This window comes from Corvus kubaryi, unplaced genomic scaffold (assembly GCF_017639235.1).
Source record: "Corvus kubaryi isolate FWS band 111438036 unplaced genomic scaffold, C.kubaryi_AGA036_p1.0 66, whole genome shotgun sequence".
NCBI lineage: Eukaryota > Metazoa > Chordata > Aves > Passeriformes > Corvidae > Corvus > Corvus kubaryi.
The window spans coordinates 33,755,723-33,773,652 of record NW_024582054.1 but is presented as its reverse complement, the minus strand read 5'-3'; the positions used below and the strand labels follow the sequence as shown (position 1 = coordinate 33,773,652).

Genomic DNA, 17,930 nt, shown 5'->3' with positions numbered 1-17,930 from the left:
AAGGGGGGGAAAAAAGGCAGGAAAGGGGGGGAAAAAAGGCAGGAAAAGGGGGAAAAAAAGGCAGGAAAAGGGAAATAAAAAGGAGGAAGTGAGAAAAAAATGGGGAAAGGGAAGTAGCATCCTTTACATCCTTTTTTCCAAAGCAGTTACTGCAGGCCTGTGCAAACAGCCAAGAAATGCAACTGCTCAGCATGACTATTTTTAAAGCCTGGTGTGATTGCACTCCTAATCTCCTGGATTCTTGTCCAACGAGATGGCAAAGGTTTAAATAAAGCAGAATATCCTTCCCATGATAAGGGGGAAAAAAAAATTCAGCAAGAGGATCTGCTTAAATCAGGATTGATTTAAGGCCTGAGCTGACCCATCCTTGCCAAGCACAAAACCCTCCCTGCCACCCCCCCCACACAACAGGACGTGTGAGAGCCCAACTTCAGTGTGGAATTACTAGATTATAAAGAAGATAACATTTCAGTGAATGTATTAACATTCCTGGAGTCCCTGAGTAAGCAAAATAAAGGAGATCTTTGGAAATGCCCACAGCTCCTTGGTATTGTTAAGTCAGCTTGACTTTCTCTGCATGAAGGAGGTGGGTTTGGCTGGGATAAAGTAAATTTCCTTCCTGGTAGCTGGTACAGCACGTTTTGGATTTAGGATGAGCATAATGTTGATAACACACTGATATTCTGGTTGGTTTGGCTGTGCTTACCCTAAATCAGGGACTTTTCAGTGTCTCATGCTCTGCCCACGAGGAGCTGCACAAGAAGCTGAGGGGAAACATGGCCAGGAGAGCTGTCCCAGACTTATTCCTGGATTTTTTTCCCCATTATTATTATTTTCATTATTAAACTGTTCTCATCTCAACCCATGGGTTTTACCTTTTCCCAGTTCTCCTCCTCATCCCACTGCAGCTGCAGGCTGGGGTTAAAGCTCAACACCAACAAAGAGGAATTCAGAAACAGTTCAATTCAGCAGGAAATTAGCCAAGCAGCAAATTGAAGCTGATCAGCTTAAAAGCAGTAAAAGCATAGAAATACTGTATGAACAAAGCACAGAATTTTACACAGCAACAATTACTTTAAGTGAAGGAAATGGTAAATAACCTGGTCCTAACAGAGCAGGAAAAAACATCCACATTATTTACACATCAGTAGCAGCTGGAAATATTATGGAGGGACAGTCATTAGACATCCCCATCTTTAAATACAACAAACAAATACATTGTTTGAAAAGGTCCTGTTCTTATTAAAGCTCTTCACAAACAAACTGACTCAGAGGGGGGTAATTTAAATAAAAGTCAAAAGCAAGAAACAGGAGTTTGGAGAAAATAGTGTGGCCTTGCAATTCTGCCAAAGCTTCTGGGAAAAGCTTCAGGTCTCCCCTCCTAAAAACCATGTTGGCTTTTTGTCCTTATCCAGAACTTTGGAAATGTAAAGCATGATTTTACTCACATGAGGATTTACTTCATGGAAGTTGAGGCTGTCCAGCTGTGGTCCTGCCCCCAGCACAATAGTCCCAAACTTGTTAAACCCCAGAATGGTTGGGCTTGGAAGGGACCTGAAAAACCATCCCATTCCACCCCTGCCATGACCAAGGACACCTTCCAGTAGCCCAGGCTGCTCCAAGCCCCAGCGTCCAACCTGGCTTTGGACACTGCCAGGGATCCAGGGGCAGCCACAGCTTCTCTGGGCACCCTGTGCCAGGGCCTCCCCACTCTCCCAGCCAGGAATTCCCAATTCCCAGTCTCCCATCCATCCCTGCCCTCTGGCACTGGGAAGCCATTCCCTGTGTCCTGTCCCTCCATCCCTTGTCCCCAGTCCCTCTGCAGCTCTCCTGGAGCCCCTTTAGGCCCTGCAAGGGGCTCTGAGCTCTCCCTGGAGCCTTTTCTCCTGCTGGAATGATCCTGAACAAACACAATCACTCAGGTCCATGAGAAATCCAAACCCCAGCTCTGTGCAGATCTTCCTTAGGCCTTGCAAAACTCATCCTGGTAGAAGTGCACAAAAGCTCTGTTTCAACCCATTTTTGTCACCTGTCACCTCACGGATGCCAAAGGCTGTCAGAGCTGCACTTATCCTCTCATTGTCTCCCAGCTGCAATGGCACATCCATCTCCTGCTCACAGCAATCATTGAAATTCCCAGTGCAACACACCCCATCTACATCCAGTGGCACAGCACCACATCCCCCACTGATTCTGATCAGCAGTTTGATGAAATTCCAAAGAAAATTGGGTGTAACTTCCAGGCAATGTAGCTACAGTCACATGCAAACCCCCCAGCACACACACCTGCTTATCTGTTCTGCTATAAAGATGGGCTTATTTTTTTTTTTTCCATCTCCTGGCTCTTAAAAATAAATTTCTTTTTTAAATTTTATTAGATAGCAAATCCCTCTACTCACTTGTTAAATTAACACCAACTGAAGTAATAAATCCTCATCTAAGCAGGCAGAGAACTCACCTGATACAAATGCTGTAATTGAAATACTGACCCCAGAGCAGCAATTACTTGAATCTGTGCATTGAAACACAAGGAAACAACTATAATTCATGATTTTTCTAAAAGAAAAACCCACTTATGCACAGATGCAATGCACACCTTAGAAAGAATTCTGACATATTACTATTTTCCATGCAAGAAGTAATGGCCTGAAAACAGGTACTTTGAGATTCACCATGAATAAAATGTGCCTGGTTGCCTTTCTCTGATTAAAATAATAAATAACAAACTCATATTTTCCCAGATATATAACCTTGCTTAAGTGAGTATATTCCAGAGATATGCTAACATATTTAGAATTATTACAGTGGGTTTTTTTTAATCTCATGCTACTAGTTTTACTCTTGTGTAGGGTTTACAAATCCTCCATTAAAAACTGGGGAGTTGCAAACTGAGTCAGCTTCAGCTACTTCCCAAATTTTGCAGAATGATGCTGATGTTAACAGAGCAAAATGCCTGAAAGCTTTAAAGAACTATTCATTTTATCTTTGCAGACTTTCTTCAGTCAGATAATTCATGAGAGAGAAATACGGAATGGTCTTTAATTTAAGCATTACACCTGACAACTTCTTACTCTGAACTCTTGATTTCATGAAATCACAGAATCCCAGAGTGGTTTGGGTTGGAAGGGACCTCAAAGCTCACCCAGTTCCACCCCCTGCCACGGCAGGGACACCTTCCCCTGTCCCAGGTTGCTTCAAACCCTGTCCAACCTGGCCTTGGACATTCCAGGGCTGGGGCAGCCAGCTAGGCAACCTCTTCCTCAGTTCCAGAGCCTCCCCATCCTCACAGTGAGGAATTTCTTCCTAATATTTTATCTAAACCTGCCCTCTGTCAGTTTAAAGTCATTGCCCCTTTATCTCATCACCCTAATTCTAAGAGACAGGGCAATGGGATGTTCCCAGAAAAAACCACCTCAACTCTCACTATTCCCTGCAAAGCCACGTGGCTCCATTCCTGGATTTTGGTCACAGAACATCACAAGTGATGCTTTGAATCATTCCCCAACTGCTCTCACCCCCCTGGAGTTCCCTCCAACCGAGCCCAGCGCTCACTGCCTCTTTGAGGAAATAATGCCATGACTTACTGAGGAAGCTCAGGGCTGGCTTGGGCTAAATTTGCTGAGCTGAAGTGAGAGCAGCAGCCGTGAGTAATAAAAAGGGAGATCTGCTGCAGCCAGAGGAAAGGGGAGGGTGGCTGTTCCCCAAAGCTGAGCTGCAGAAATGCCAACTCCAGTCTCGCTCCGGGCAGATTTCAAAGAGCAACTGCAAGACACAAGTCATGTTCTGCCACTGTTGTTCTCTGCTGCTCTCAGAAAACTGCTGTGAAAATTGCTGCTCTGTGACACACACAGACTCATCTTACTTCAGAGGAGAGATGGAAATTCTAGGATGCAAACAAAGGCAGCACGACTGGGATTCACACTTCATCCTTTTGAAGAGTAACAGGATTTTGCACAATCAGAGGAACAGAAGCTGCTTTGTTGGTTGATCACAGGATCCTGGGACAATCCTGGGAGATCCAGGTGCTCCAGACTCCCTGCCAGCACTGCTTTCCAAAGGGCAGCAAGGCTTGCCCTGCAGGCATTCCCTGTCCCTGCTGCCATCTCCCGACTCCACCACCACTCGCTCCCATCTTGCAGGTGGAATCCCACATTTTTAGACCCCACTGGAGTGATCAAGTTTGCAGGGAGATCACATAGGTGTGATGGTGTGGGCAGGGGAAGGGCAGAACAAGGGATGGGGGAAGGATGGGAATGGGAACAGCCTGGGGGATATGCCCAAGTCCTGAACAGGCTGTTACAGCTCCTGTCCAGCACACAGCCACGTGCCAGATAATAAATGTACACAAAACAAGCTGTTACAAAAGCATTTCATGCCCTAACTATCACCTTTTACCTCTTGGCCTGAACTTCTCTTTCAAGACAAGCTCAAGTTGAAACCTGTAAGCCAATATTTACCATCTGGGTGCTTACTTAATTCAGAATTAATACCTGCACCAAAGGATGAAAAACAAGCATCTAATATGTACTTAATGCAATGCAAGCTTTGGAATGGAACACAAAGCTACCAAATATCTGAAGAGCTACAATTATGGAAAAGATTTTACAGGAAAATCGTCATTTTAGACTCCAGCAGCACATAATAATGCACTGAAAGGCTTCTGAGAGGCTCTGCACAGGCTTGCATATCAATGGAAATGTACCAAAATAGCTATTCCAAAGTAATTATCCTAATGATAATCCACAATTAAAATGCTTTCTAATGGGACTTGCAATAAAAATGTAATTGGTGATTAGGCCAAGATGCTGGTGCTTGTGCAGACAGCAATTTTTGGGCTATGATGAGCAGCACAGACAAATGTGATTTTGGAATTCAAACAGGAGATTCAGACAGAGGCAGAGGCCAGCTCTAGGCTGAGAGCAGCCCAGGAGTGACACCACACTGCAGCTGTTATGGAAAAACACAGGAGAGTTACTTCACTCATTCCTCAAACACTGGAGCTGATGAAATTCAACTCAGGTCTGAGCCCTGCCTAAGGCAGGTGGAAGGCCTGAGCTTTGCCTACATCAGGTAAAACAAGAGGAGCTTTGAAAAGGAGGTTGGAAACATGGATAACATTCCTAAATGTCCAGAGGAGGCCACCAAGATGATCAGAGGGATGGAGCACCTCTCCTATGAAGAAAGGCTGGGAGAGTTGGGATTGCTCAGCCTGGAAAGGAGGAGGCTCTGGGGTGACCTGAAGCACTGAAGGGAACCTTCAGGAGAGCTGGAAAGGGACTCAAGAGCCTGGAGTGCCAGGACGAGGGGGAATGGCTTCCCACTGCCAGAGGGCAGGGTTGGATGGGAGATTGGAAGGAATTCTTGGCTGTGAGGGTGGGCAGGCCCTGGCACAGGGTGCCCAGAGAAGCTGTGGCTGCCCCATGATCCCTGGAAGTGTCCAAGGCCAGGTTGGATGGAGCTTGGAGCAGCCTGGGACAGTGGAAGGTGTCCCTGCCCAAGGAAGGAGATGAGTTTTAAGGTCCCTTCCAACCCAAACCACTCTATGATGGCAAATTATACTCGTAATGTGCAACAACATCTCTCCTTCCCATCATCCACGAATTCAACAAAACCAGAGAGCAGCTTCCACGAAAAAACTACACTCCAAATAATGAGTATGTACAGTGATAAGACATCCCAAAGAGATTTATTTAAAGCTAACACTCTGCCTTATCACAAACCAAGGAATTCCAGGATCCTGCACCTGATGGCAAATAAAACCCCCCTACATTTAAGAGCATTCTGCCATAATACCTCGGTTTGTATTAGGCAGAAATAGAGACTACAAAGCCTTCTCCCTTAAATAACCATCCCTATGGTACCAGCACAGCTCAGAGCACATTATTCTGCTCACGCTGGGGCAGCTGAATCACTGCTCCAGCCTGGAGGAGGGACTGCCTCTTCCCAGACAAGCTCCCAGTGAATATCAGTGCTGACAGGAGCAGCTTGTTGCACCAGCTGCCATGCTACATTTAGATAAAAAATGTGTTTAACTACAGGGAGAAGAAACAAATTATGCCACATCCACCACAGACCTGCTCATCCAAGCATCCACAAAATGCATCTTTTCCATTTACCCACTCACAGGACACCCTGCAACCCCAGCATCCAGCCCCGCTAATGAGAAGATTTGAGCTCCAGTCCTTAATGAAATTAGCGCAGGTTAATTTGGAATTTCCCTGGACAAGGGTTCTGTTTTCACCTCTGTAACCAGCAGGATCTGCCTAATGATGCAGCAGCATCGTGTGAGCTGCACCAGCTTCTTCTCAAGGTGATAACCTGAGGACAGAACGTGTCAAATGAGCTCTGGTGGGGTCCAGCCACAGGTTTCCTACTAAAGAATGTTCATTCAAAAGGCAAAAAAGCCCCCACTGACATCTTCTCTTCTTAGTTTCTACTTTAAAGTGTGGACGGCCAAAAAATACTTTTCCTTATTCATCTCATTTTTCAAAAGGCACCACTGTGTCCTTAATGGAAAAGCATGTAAAAAACCACCCCAAAAACCAAACATCACACAAATATCACGGATGAAGGTGCTAACAGCAAGTGCCAGTACGGCTTGTGAGAGCTTGGCAGACACTCCTTCTGAAAGCTCTCCCTACAACATATGGGATGTTCCTCACTGATAAGTTTTAAGTTGTTATTAAAAAAAAAAAAGGGGGAAAAAAAAGATACTTCAATCTAAAATGATGCCTTAATTTGCAAATTTGGTACAGAATGCACAATTTATGCCAATAATTAGCACTTTAAAAGGCTATGCAGTGCTGTCTGGTATTTCTTGAGGATATGAGTGAGATTTACTGGAGCACATAAAGTCTTGTGTCCCTTTTTTTGAGAAAATATTTCATATGCTGGGCTGCCAATTAGAGCAGGACTTACAGAATGAGTATCTCTGCACTGTGACCTGAGCTGAAGTTAATCCACCAATATAACCCCTGTATCTATGGAAAATGGAGGGGGGAGAAAGACAAAGCAGAAAAATTTAATGATTCCAAGGCTGAAGTTTTATTTCTGGCCACTGTTAAAACAGCAGCTTATATGGAGGCTATTTGCATTCCCAGCGTAATTCCATCCCACAAAAATGGAAGTTTTTACATTTATTTTGATGACTTAACTTTGAACCAAGGGCTCTGGATCCTTTCTCTCTCTGCTTTGGATTGCTGGCTCTGAAACAGCACAAAGAGCAGTGAAGTGGCAGGAAAGGGAGGGTGGGGAGCTGCAGGTTGGTGCTCTGAGGTGACAAATGACACACAAGTGACATGGAAAGGTTTACCCTGGCACCCCAGAGGACACTGGAGTGGAACAGCGAGCTGAGGGGACACAAGGAGCTGATGACACACTGGCACAGAGCACACAAGCACCGACCTACAGTGGCACACTGGAGGCAAAGGGAGGGTGACAAAGCTCCCACCACAAAATCCCAGCAATCCCAGCTCTTCTCACAAGGAGCCACTGGGTTTGTCAATGTTTCTGTCAGCTCTGATGGCACCTGGAGCTACTTGGGACACACCTATTGAATGATTTGTGCAGTAGAGACCTGTAATTAACACCTTTTTAGCCTCTTCTTTCAATACCATCTTTTCAGGTGCACAGAATCACAGATTGCTTTGGGGCTGGAAGGGATTTAAAGATCATGAAGTTCCAACCCCTGGCATGAAGAAGGATGCCACTCACTGTGCATGATGGCCTTGCACACTCCCAGGAATGGAGCAGCCACAGCCCTGGGAAGCAGCATTCCCAACAGCCATTTGCAAACCACCCTTCACAAAAGACATCCTGTGAAGAGATTTCACAGCCTTTTGATCACATTTTGCTTCTCAGCCGGGCTCTGTGCACAGAGCTCCCACGAGCAGTCTCACAGCAACAGCTTCAGGAGGGGCTTCTGTCCTGTTAGCAATGACAACATTCCTGTATCTCCCCATTGCCCCTCTTGTACAGGACGCAGTTTGCCTGCCCACTATCCCAAGAACCAGCTCTGAGAGATTCCACTCTGAGATTAGCTTCCCTATACTACTTAACCAAAAATTTTCTGCTCAGTTACTCACTTCCCAGTTGTTACTCACTTAATTCATCCAGGTACAACTTAGGAACAACATTCCCCTCAGTTATGACCAAATGAAAAACCTCTCCCTGCTCAGGAAAGCCACAGACCACAGGAGCCAGAACTTCACACAAAATCCTTAAGGCTGGAAAAGGCCTCCAAGGTCATCGAGGCCAAGCTGTGCTTGATCCCCACCTTGTCCCCAGCCCAGAGCACTGAGTGCCACATCCAGTCCTTCCTTGGACACCTCCAGGGATGGGCACTCCAAACCCCCCTGGGCAGCCCCTTCCAATGCTTAACAACCCTTTCCACGGAGAAATTCCTCCTGATATCCAACCCGAACCTCTCCTGGTGCAACTTGAGGCTATGTCCTCTCTGAAAGTCACAAGTGCTGGGGATAAAATCAGAATAAATCTTTGCTCTTCTTGCTCACAGCTGCTTTCCCCAAGTCCATACATCCCAATTAACATAAAAAATAGTGTACACACAACACAAAGATTAATGACTCAGGGGAAGAAGAGGAAAAGGAACCAGGGAAAGATTCAGCTTGAACCAAAGGCTCTGCTGTCACAACAACAGCCTTACATTGAGGCTACTTCAAACATTCCAAAGCACTCACATGGCTGTGTTTTTGATGATCCTTCCTTGGTCCATCTTCTGCCCAATCCCATGCACAACAAACACAATGTGACTAGTCTGTGGTGGCTTGTCTTCTAACGTGGCCTCTTCTACATAGCCTCTATGTAGCCTTGTCCCACTACTTGAAGCTGCAGAAAGAACATTATCCCACATCAGTGACATTCTGCCAAGCATAGTGCTCTCATCTGCTGACAGAAGCTTGGCTTTTCTCAGGCCAACACACTGAAAATCAGATTATATAATATATAATCATAAAACTAAAGGATTAGCATCTCTTTTTAAACGCACACGCTTTTAAACCCCTGAAAGATTTGAGCACCCAGGTGATACCAACACCCATTTCCACTGCAAAGGGAGCTAATTTCAGGTATGTTTTGAAGAACAACTCTTCAGAAAACAGTTGTGTAACTGTGCACCCACTTTTACAACACAACACACCCTTCTCCTGGGTGTCTCCATCATTAAAATTCCTTCTGTCTCCACCTTACTCCCGCAGCATGGAAGGATCATGGAAATGACCCGGCCACATAAGTGATTAAGTGTTGTCGCTTTATCCACCCCAATAAAGAGAGCTGGCTGAAAACCTCCACAATTTGTAATTTTTAGGGGAAAACTTGCTTTATTTTGAGCTGACCCAACCTCAAATTTCCCCAGCTCGGTGGCCAAACTAAAAAATCGATTCCCCAGGGTAAATGTGGGCATTTTCTCCCTGCTGTGCTGATGGGCTGGCAAACCCATGGGCACAATGTGCCTCCATCCCCCTCTAGTGACACACAGGGGACCACACCAGGCACCAGTGCTGGCCTCAAAACCTGGAACTAACCACTTATTTTGGTTTTAAAGAGGAGGAAAACACCCCAAACCCACTAAGGGCATTTTTTTACCCAAGACAGGTTTTGTTTACCAAGTGAGCTTCTATCTGATATTTCTCCCCCACCAATTGTTTAAGGACAGATCTTATTATTTATTACACATTATCCCAATGGTGTTCTGGATAAATGACTTCATTTCTTCTGGAACTGAAGCACTGGGAGACACTATTTTTTTAGGAAACATTAATTAAGTATCCACCCAGGAGCCCTGGGGCGTAACAGGGAATTAATTACAGGGCAGAGGGATGGAGATTAACGTCAGACCTATTACCTGACCTTGTCTCTTCAAGGAACAAACCAGATTGTGTAGGTTTTTTTGGTGTCCTGCACAGGACAAGTTCCCATTTTCTAGGCTGACAATAATCTGTTTTTTCCTTGAGAGACACCATCCTCTCTTCCAATCCTCTCAGCTTTGCTGCCTTTCTGACTGGGAGTTTTGAGCTTAAACGAGCCTGAATTCCTACTGGAAATAATTTCTGTCTAAATACCCTTTCCTGTCAGTTCATACTTCTGTTCCATGAACAGAAGGCTGGATGGAGGTGAGGAGAGGGAAGGTGTGGTCATGTATTTAAGGAATGCATCAGAGTATGTAAGTATCCAGCAGTAAAATTAAGGTTGCAAAAGGAACTGTGATATTGAGATTATTACAGTCATAATTCTAATTTTACTGTAATAATATAAATTTAATTTTAATTTTCCAGTAGTTTCTGGACTCTGCCACTGTAATATTTTCATATATTTATCATATAGTGCTAACTGCTGCATCCAAACGCACCAAAATATGGAACAAAATTAAAATATAATAAATCAAATATGTAATAAAAAAAAATTAAAAAAAATATTCACATCACAGTTACATACACAACCTAAGGACTCCGAATACTCATATAAAGTAAAAAATGCAACAGCCAAAGTGGGCTACCTGCACTAAAACCTGAAATATCCTTTTGGAGTTAAAGCAACGAACTTCAAATGCTGGCATTTACAATATTCTTTACAAACTCTGGGAAAGATTACCTTTGGAAAAGCCCAACTTTTGTGTAACAGTCCTTGCAATTTTGGATGTCGTGGCATCACTGTACAGATACACTTCATCCACGCTGTGCCAGTCCACGTGGTTGCGGCTCAGCTTTAGACTATGAATAGCTGCAGCAAAAAGGAACAACACTGAATTTAGGTGGGGAAGAAGGGAAAAAAAAGCCTCTTTAAACAGAGAGAGAGACAGAGAGAAGGCTGATTTATACACAGCTTAAAATCCAGAGCTCCACTACGCCTAAATTGGTGTTATTTCTTACCTTGAGGAATTTTTACAGCTGGGATTAATCTGAGCAGGACAAGCAGCAGTTTTGGAGACCACCTGAGAGGATATTTCACATCATTCCCCTCCCACCCTCATTTTGGGGTGGGAGGTTTCCAAAATATTCCCTTAAAGGAGGCAGGGTACTGGATCCTGAAATACTAGAGGTGGGTGTGATGATCAGGTGGCTGCCCCAGGTATTTTCATCACTGTAAAAAGTGGAATTCCAGCCCTCTCTCCTGGGAGAGCTGCTCTGCTCTAACACAGAGGCTTTCAAGGCTCCCTTGCTAGAAGGCTCTGCTGCATTTCTTCCCTTTCAGAAATCTCTCAGAGCTGGAAATGCAGTTCAATGAGCCTCTGAATGAGCAATTTCTGGCACAGAACAGAATTTAGCTCTTTCAAAAGCCACTAAGAGCTCCAGTGGTTGGGTTTTTTTTCTGCGCACTGATTGTGTTTTCCAGATTTGGAACTGATTGAGCTCCAGGCCCGACCTCATGACACACACGGCCTGACTGTCAGGATTAAACAACAGGCATGTTGTGATGCAAACCAAAATCATCTTAGGCTTGGAGCTTGCAGGAGCCAAGCAGTGCCACAGTTGATTTACAATAATTTGGATTTCACCAAAATTCGCTGCTGAGGTCTCCCTGAACATGGGGTGCACAACATTTGGAGAGCTGACAACAGCAACAGCCCTGTGACCAAAGAAATGGTTATTTAACTATCACTGCTCTTGCTGAAAAGTCCAAAGTCATGGAAAGCACCCAGAGGGGTTGTTATGGGGTTGTTTTTTCTGTAGCAAGCAGAGCTCTAACCCGTCTCCTACTTGAATCACCCAAATGAATTTTTTATACTCTCCTAAAAACATTCTGAGAAAGCCTGAGTCATCACAATTTCCAATTTTAACTCTGCTACAGCACAAACCAGCCACGCTCAGCCAGATGTTGTGACCTCTCTCTTGCAATATTTTTTGTTTCTTTGCCAAAGCAGACAGACTTGACATAGACTGATGAAAAACTAAATGAACTCTGTAAGGAACAAGGGGATTAGGACAGGATTAGCCCTTGTGTTGTGGTAAACAACTGATTGACCAAAATAACTGGAATTACATCGCTGTTTTATGCTGACAGAGCAAGAAGAGGAAGGGAAATAAGCCTGACTTTTGAAAAGCAGAAATGGCCTGTCCAGCAGGTCCTCAAGAACTGTTCCATCTGCATTCTGCAAAATCCCTCTCAGAGTACGATCCTGGGGGAGCTGGCAGAGGAGGAATGAAGTTTGATGCCTTTGGAGGGTGTTGTGTTCAATAACCAAAAATAAAAAGAGGAAGAGATGTGATTGAATCTCTTATGACCACTGGAAAAGCAGCAGTTTGGGGAGGAGTGATCCTCAAACTCCTTCTGCAATCGAGTCCAGCCTCTCTATTGGAAAGAATATACAGGAACAAGTAGCTTTTCCCTACCCTGCATTAATTATTCCCACTTGGGAAGAACAAATTCCTCACTTTTATGCTGTTCTTCCTGAACATGGACATTGAAGAATATCAACATCAACTACAAGATGTGGAAGCACCAAAGTACTTCAAATGAAGTTCAGCAGGGCCAAGTGTGAGGTCCTGCACCTGGGTTAAGCCAATCCCAAGCACAAATTAAGGCTGGAGGGAGAATGGATTGAGAGCAGCCCCAAGGAGAAGGATTTTGGGGTGCTGGTGGCTGAGATCATCAACATGACCCAGCCATGTGTGACCAGCCCAAAGCTGCATCCAGGCTGCATCCAAAGAAATGTCACCAGCAGAGAGCGGGGGGTGCTCAGTCTGGAGAAGGCTCCAGGGAAAGCTCAGAGCCCCTTGCAGGGCCTAAAGGGGCTCCAGGAGAGCTGGAGAGGGACTGGGGACAAGGCATGGAGGGACAGGACACAGGGAATGGCTTCCCAGTGCCAGAGGGCAGGGATGGATGGGAGATTGGGAATTGGGAATTCCTGGCTGGGAGGGTGGGGAGGCCCTGGCACAGGGTGCCCAGAGAAGCTGTGGCTGCCCCTGGATCCCTGGAAGTGTCCCAGGCCAGGTTGGATGGGGCTTGGAGCAGCCTGGGACAGTGGATGGTGTCCCTGCCCATGGCAGAGGGTGGGACTGGATGGGCTTTAAGGTCCCTTCCAAACCAAACTAGTCTGGGATTCCAGGGAATATTCAAAACTATTTCTCTCCATATTTAGTAACACTTTCAAAAGAGAACCTTAAAAATTTGGTCTACTGTTAACAAAACACCACAGGGAGTCTGCCAGTGGCCTTCAGTAGAACCAAATCTGTCCCTTGACAGCAGAGTAACTTCTCTGAGATGTGTTATTGATGGACACATGGCATTCAAGCTCACAAAGTTCTTACAGCACTTGGACTATAAACTCTTCCTTCCTACACAGAAACACAGAACAAAACAATTTCATGTGTTGGTCCTTGCTTCTCAGTTTTCCTTTAGCCACAGAATATCAGGAGTTTTTAGGGAAGTGGCAGGATCCAGAAGAGGCATATGGACAATACTTTCCAGAGAATCTACCAATTCACCAGTATGACAATAAATTTTGCAATTTCAACTGGCACATTTACATTTCATTTCGATTCTCTCAGTAAATTTTGCTTACCAACACATTCCCTGCTCTGCTTTGGAGTGCCTGTCCATGCACCAAGTCCAAACCACCAGCAGAGAGAGTCAATCACTGGAAAGCAGTGGCTGCAGGACATTCCAAAGGCACCACACACTCCAGGACAGTATTTTGGGTAACACTCCCAGGGTGTCCATCCTACCAACCAGGAACAGGCACATTCCTTTAAAAGTTAAGGAATCTCCTGGGCCGAACAAACTAAGCTGGGAGCTCTACCTTGGCACTCTATTCTGAAATCCCACAGGATGCACTGCTCAAGCATCAATGTCACAGATCAACCCTCTTACTGAGGTGGGGTAAGATATTTGTCTCCACTTTTTAATTTATATGAACACTGGAATGTCTCTTCATCCTCAGACCCTGGATGGGATGTCCACCAACCTTTTGCCTCAGGCAGGATGGGACTTGGAGCAACCTGGTCTAGTGGGATGTGTCCATGCCCATGGCAGGAGGTTGGATCAAGATGAGCTTTAAGGTCCCTTCCAACCCAAACCATTCTGGGATTGGATTCTGTGATTATTTGACAGTGAAAAGATGATTAAAACTCTTGAGAGTTCAACCAAGAGGAGCTTTGGCTGCTGACAGCCCAGGGGGAGTTAACAGTGAGACAGGGAACACAAGAATGCGTCTTTGGGGAGGATTTGACAGCAGTCTGAAAAGAAACACCCTAAAAAAAGAGAAAAATGTGCAAACTGCACTCTCCAGGTACGCGATATCAAGGACTGCCACTGCTGGTATGAAACTGAACCTGAGGAAGGGAAAGTGATGTTTCCTGAGGATGAGGAGAAAAGAGGATTCACATTCTCTGTGCAGAATGAGCACTGACGGTCCTGTGAAGCTCCTGCCTGCTCCAGAGGGCCTCAGACTGACACCTCAGGGGCTGTGCACGCCCAGAGGTGTCAGGAAGTCACCAAGGCGTGTCACAGCCTGGCTGAGGGAGCCAAGGCACAGAATTCAGATGAGGCAGAGGGACAGGCACAGGGGAAGCTCTTCACGCTCATCCCTCTGCCTGCTGGGTCCTCCAGGAGCACAAATTCCACACCTGAGGAGTCTCTCCAGGGCACCAGGCTGGGATGGTGCTGAGCTTCACTGAGATCTGACTGTCCAGGACATCTCTCCCATAAAATCATGGGGACAGAAATCTCCCTCTGCACCAGACTTCTCATGGATTTGTTTGCACATGGCACTTCCCTGACACTGACAGCATTCCTGCAGACATCTCTCTGTAGGTGCATCTTCCCCCAGATGCAGAAACCGCCTGTACACTTTTCTGGAGAAGAGGAGGCTCCAGGGAGACCTTACAGCAGCCTCCCAGAACTTGGAGCGGGCTTTTAAAAGAGGGGGAGCAACATTTTACATGGGGAGATAGTGGCAGGACAAGAGGGAAGGGTTTTAAACTAAAGGAAGAGAGATTTAGACTAAATATAAGGAAGAAATTATTACTCTGAGTGGTGAGGCCCTGGCACAGGGTGCCCAGAGAAGCTGTGGCTGCCCCTGGATCCCTGGCAGTGTCCAAGGCCAGGCTGGACAGGGCTTGGAGCAACCCAAGTTGGGATAGTGGAAGGTGTCTCTGCCCATGGCAGGGGGTGGAACTGGATGGGCTTTAAGGTCCCTTCAAGCCCAAGCCTTTTTAGCATTTTAGTTTGGGATTGAAGGCCAAGTCCTTGGAAATCAGGCCAAATTTTGGGTTCTTTTGTAGCCAGAAATTAGAAATGCAACATTTTTCAGGAACACACACCAAGACAAACACCTCCAGTGTGAGCACAGGGAAGGCTCAACTGCACTGGAGATGGAAGATGGGATCAAGAAAGGATTTCTTTCAGCTGAAGAAATCAATTGTTACTACCACACAAATCTCCAGTTTCACCATGACAGATGAACAGAGAAGGGAAAAAATCTCCTTAAAAAGTTCAAATATAAAAAATGAAGAGGCAGCCATAAAACACAGAACAGATATTCCTAAAGCCTTGCAGGACCTGATCTCAATTAGGCTTTTGACTCATCTTGAGTCCCAGAAATGGAGAATAACTGAGGAGCAGAAACCCTGCACTGTGTTTTTGCTCATGGCAAGAAACCCATGGAGCAGCCAGGGATGTGCCCATGGAAACATCCTCCCAGCTGGAGGAGTTGAACACCTCCTGGGGCCAACTGCTGACAATTAAACACCTTTTCTAGCTAAGTAGCTGCTTTTCTACTCGATGCTTTCATCCACCTGCCAAGACCAAAGCACAGGGTGGATCTTTCCTCCCAGAGTCTGACGGTGCTCAAGTCAAAATCAATCCAGGGAAAAGCCTCTTTGAAGTGCTCCAGGCTGACACTGCCTCCAATGACAAAGGCACTGTCATTCCAGTCAGGATGGAGACCAGAAGAGGGATGCAGACTGTCTCAAAACCTCTCCTGCCTTCTTTTTTCCCAAGGATTTTAAAATTAATCTGTCTTGCAAGCAGCAGGTGCCACAGAAAAGCCTGACACATGGTACAGGGAGCTGAGAATATAATTTGGCTGCTGTTGTTCCTTCTTAAATGACTCTGAGGTTCCGGTACATAAATCTGGAGATTTAAAAACCTTTTCTTACTTATTAAAAAAAAAAAAAAGAGCCATTAAAAAAAGGTCATTGCTCTTAATTAGAAATATCTCATGTTGCTGTCATTTTTATATTGCACTTCACCACCTCGCAATGCATCAGGGTCACTATTTGTTACATAACCACCTCATTTCAATTCTTATTCTAAATTCCAGCACATTCATTACCACAACTGAACATGATTTGAGGAAAAAAAAGGGCACACCATAATTTCAAAATTATTCAAAAGAAAAGGCAGAAGTCCTTTCTCATTGCTCGAGTTACACTCATTGACCTTTGACAGACTTGAGTTCCTGGTGTGAGAAGAGGCAGGAAAAAGTTTACTACAAAACATTTTGATTTCAGGCCTTTACATTTGGACCCAGTTGTAGAAAAAATAATTAAAGGAAGTCAAAAGGCAAACATTTTTGCATGTCCAAATAAATTCTCAGAGTTCACAACATCCCCAGGAGCTACAAGAATACAAGGTATGACAAGAACAACTCTAAACCTACCACGTGCATTTACATTTTAAATTAAAGGTTTTAGAAATCTAGTTCCATAATAACTGCAGTCAGTGAAAGTCTAATCACTACTGGTGTTAATGGTGGCAAAGAGAGCCCAGTGACAAGAACTTTGGAACCTTCTGCAATCATTAATGGCTCCTGTAAGATCTACCCCCCACTTTCTGAAACAAATTTGCACAACACCAGCTGCTGCAAAGGTCAGGGCTGTTTTCTGCAGCACAGCAGCCTTTAGCCATATTCCACACAGCTTCCCCTTTTACAGCCCATGTCCAGAGACTCATTTCATTCCAAAGCTGCAGCAAAAATAAGTTATAACATAAAATTAAAGATTATTATCCAAAAGAAAGCAGCAAACAAAACATTATCTGGCAGAAACCCTCCGTTCCTTCTCTGACAGAACTTATACCAGGCCTGCTGCAATTCTAAAAAAAAAAAGTTGCTTTTATTTTATTGAAAAAGCCAAACCACACACAAAGAGTGCAAGAAACAAATGTTTACAGTTTTCATCAGTCACAATTACAGTAAGAATGACTGCGTGACACTGTGAGCATCTACTTCTCTCTAGGACTCACAACACTTCCACTTTTCTTCTAAGGTTTAGGATGCTTTGTCCTTCCCCTTGGAAGGAAATGGCATGGATACAGCTCACAGAACTGAAGCATGTAAATCTAACATTTAACTGAGACAAGCAAACTAGAATTTAAAGCTTCCTAAGCCAGGAGCAGGACTATTAAAAAAAAAAAAATAAATAAATAAAAAGAAATCTCCAATTACTGTACCTTGGGAATGCTTTCGCTTAAGACATGCAGCATCTGATTTCTCCTTATATCCTCTCCATTTGAACAAAGAAGGGAGGGAGAAGGGAGGGAGGTAGTAGAGAACTAAAAGTAAAAACACTGAGCTTCAAAGTAAAATTTTTAAAAGGGGTGTCATTTTTTTTTTCATTAGTATCACCTTTTTTAGGGGAAAAAAAAAAAAAAAGAGGTCACATTTTCTAGAAAGAACTGAAAAGTATACACTTAAAAAACCCCAGATTTTGTATCAGAAGTGTCAGGTCCCAAATTCAGTTTCTTCACCTTTCATAACCAGTTATGACATCACTACAGAGCTAAAGGCATCAGTGAGAGACAGCTGGGACACGGGGTCACACAACCTAAAGCATCCTCCTCCCCCTTGGTACAGGGTAGGACACACTGACCCTTCCTAAGTATACACTAAAAAACTCCATTTTAAGCACATCTCTGTTTGGTTTTTTCCCCCCAAAGAATGTAAAAGGATGCTTCAAAGTTAGATTAGACAA

The 17,930-nt window shown here is 44.7% G+C and overlaps 1 protein-coding gene across 4 annotated transcripts in view; it reads right to left on the bottom strand.

Annotated features, from left to right (window-relative positions):
• The window catches only part of DDHD1 (DDHD domain containing 1), a 60,113-nt gene that overhangs the window by 24,177 nt on the left and 18,006 nt on the right, over window positions 1–17,930 (bottom strand). For 2 of the 4 annotated variants that reach the window (XM_042047234.1, XM_042047235.1), the window contains exons 3-5: window positions 17,410–17,511; window positions 10,609–10,737; window positions 8,700–8,847 (exon numbers count right to left, since the gene is read on the bottom strand). In XM_042047234.1, coding sequence (XP_041903168.1) covers window positions 8,700–8,847; window positions 10,609–10,737; window positions 17,410–17,511 — 379 coding nt within the window. The remainder of the gene's footprint in view (window positions 1–8,699; window positions 8,848–10,608; window positions 10,738–17,409; window positions 17,512–17,930) is intronic. The other 2 variants (XM_042047237.1, XM_042047236.1) reach the window with 1 other exon arrangement.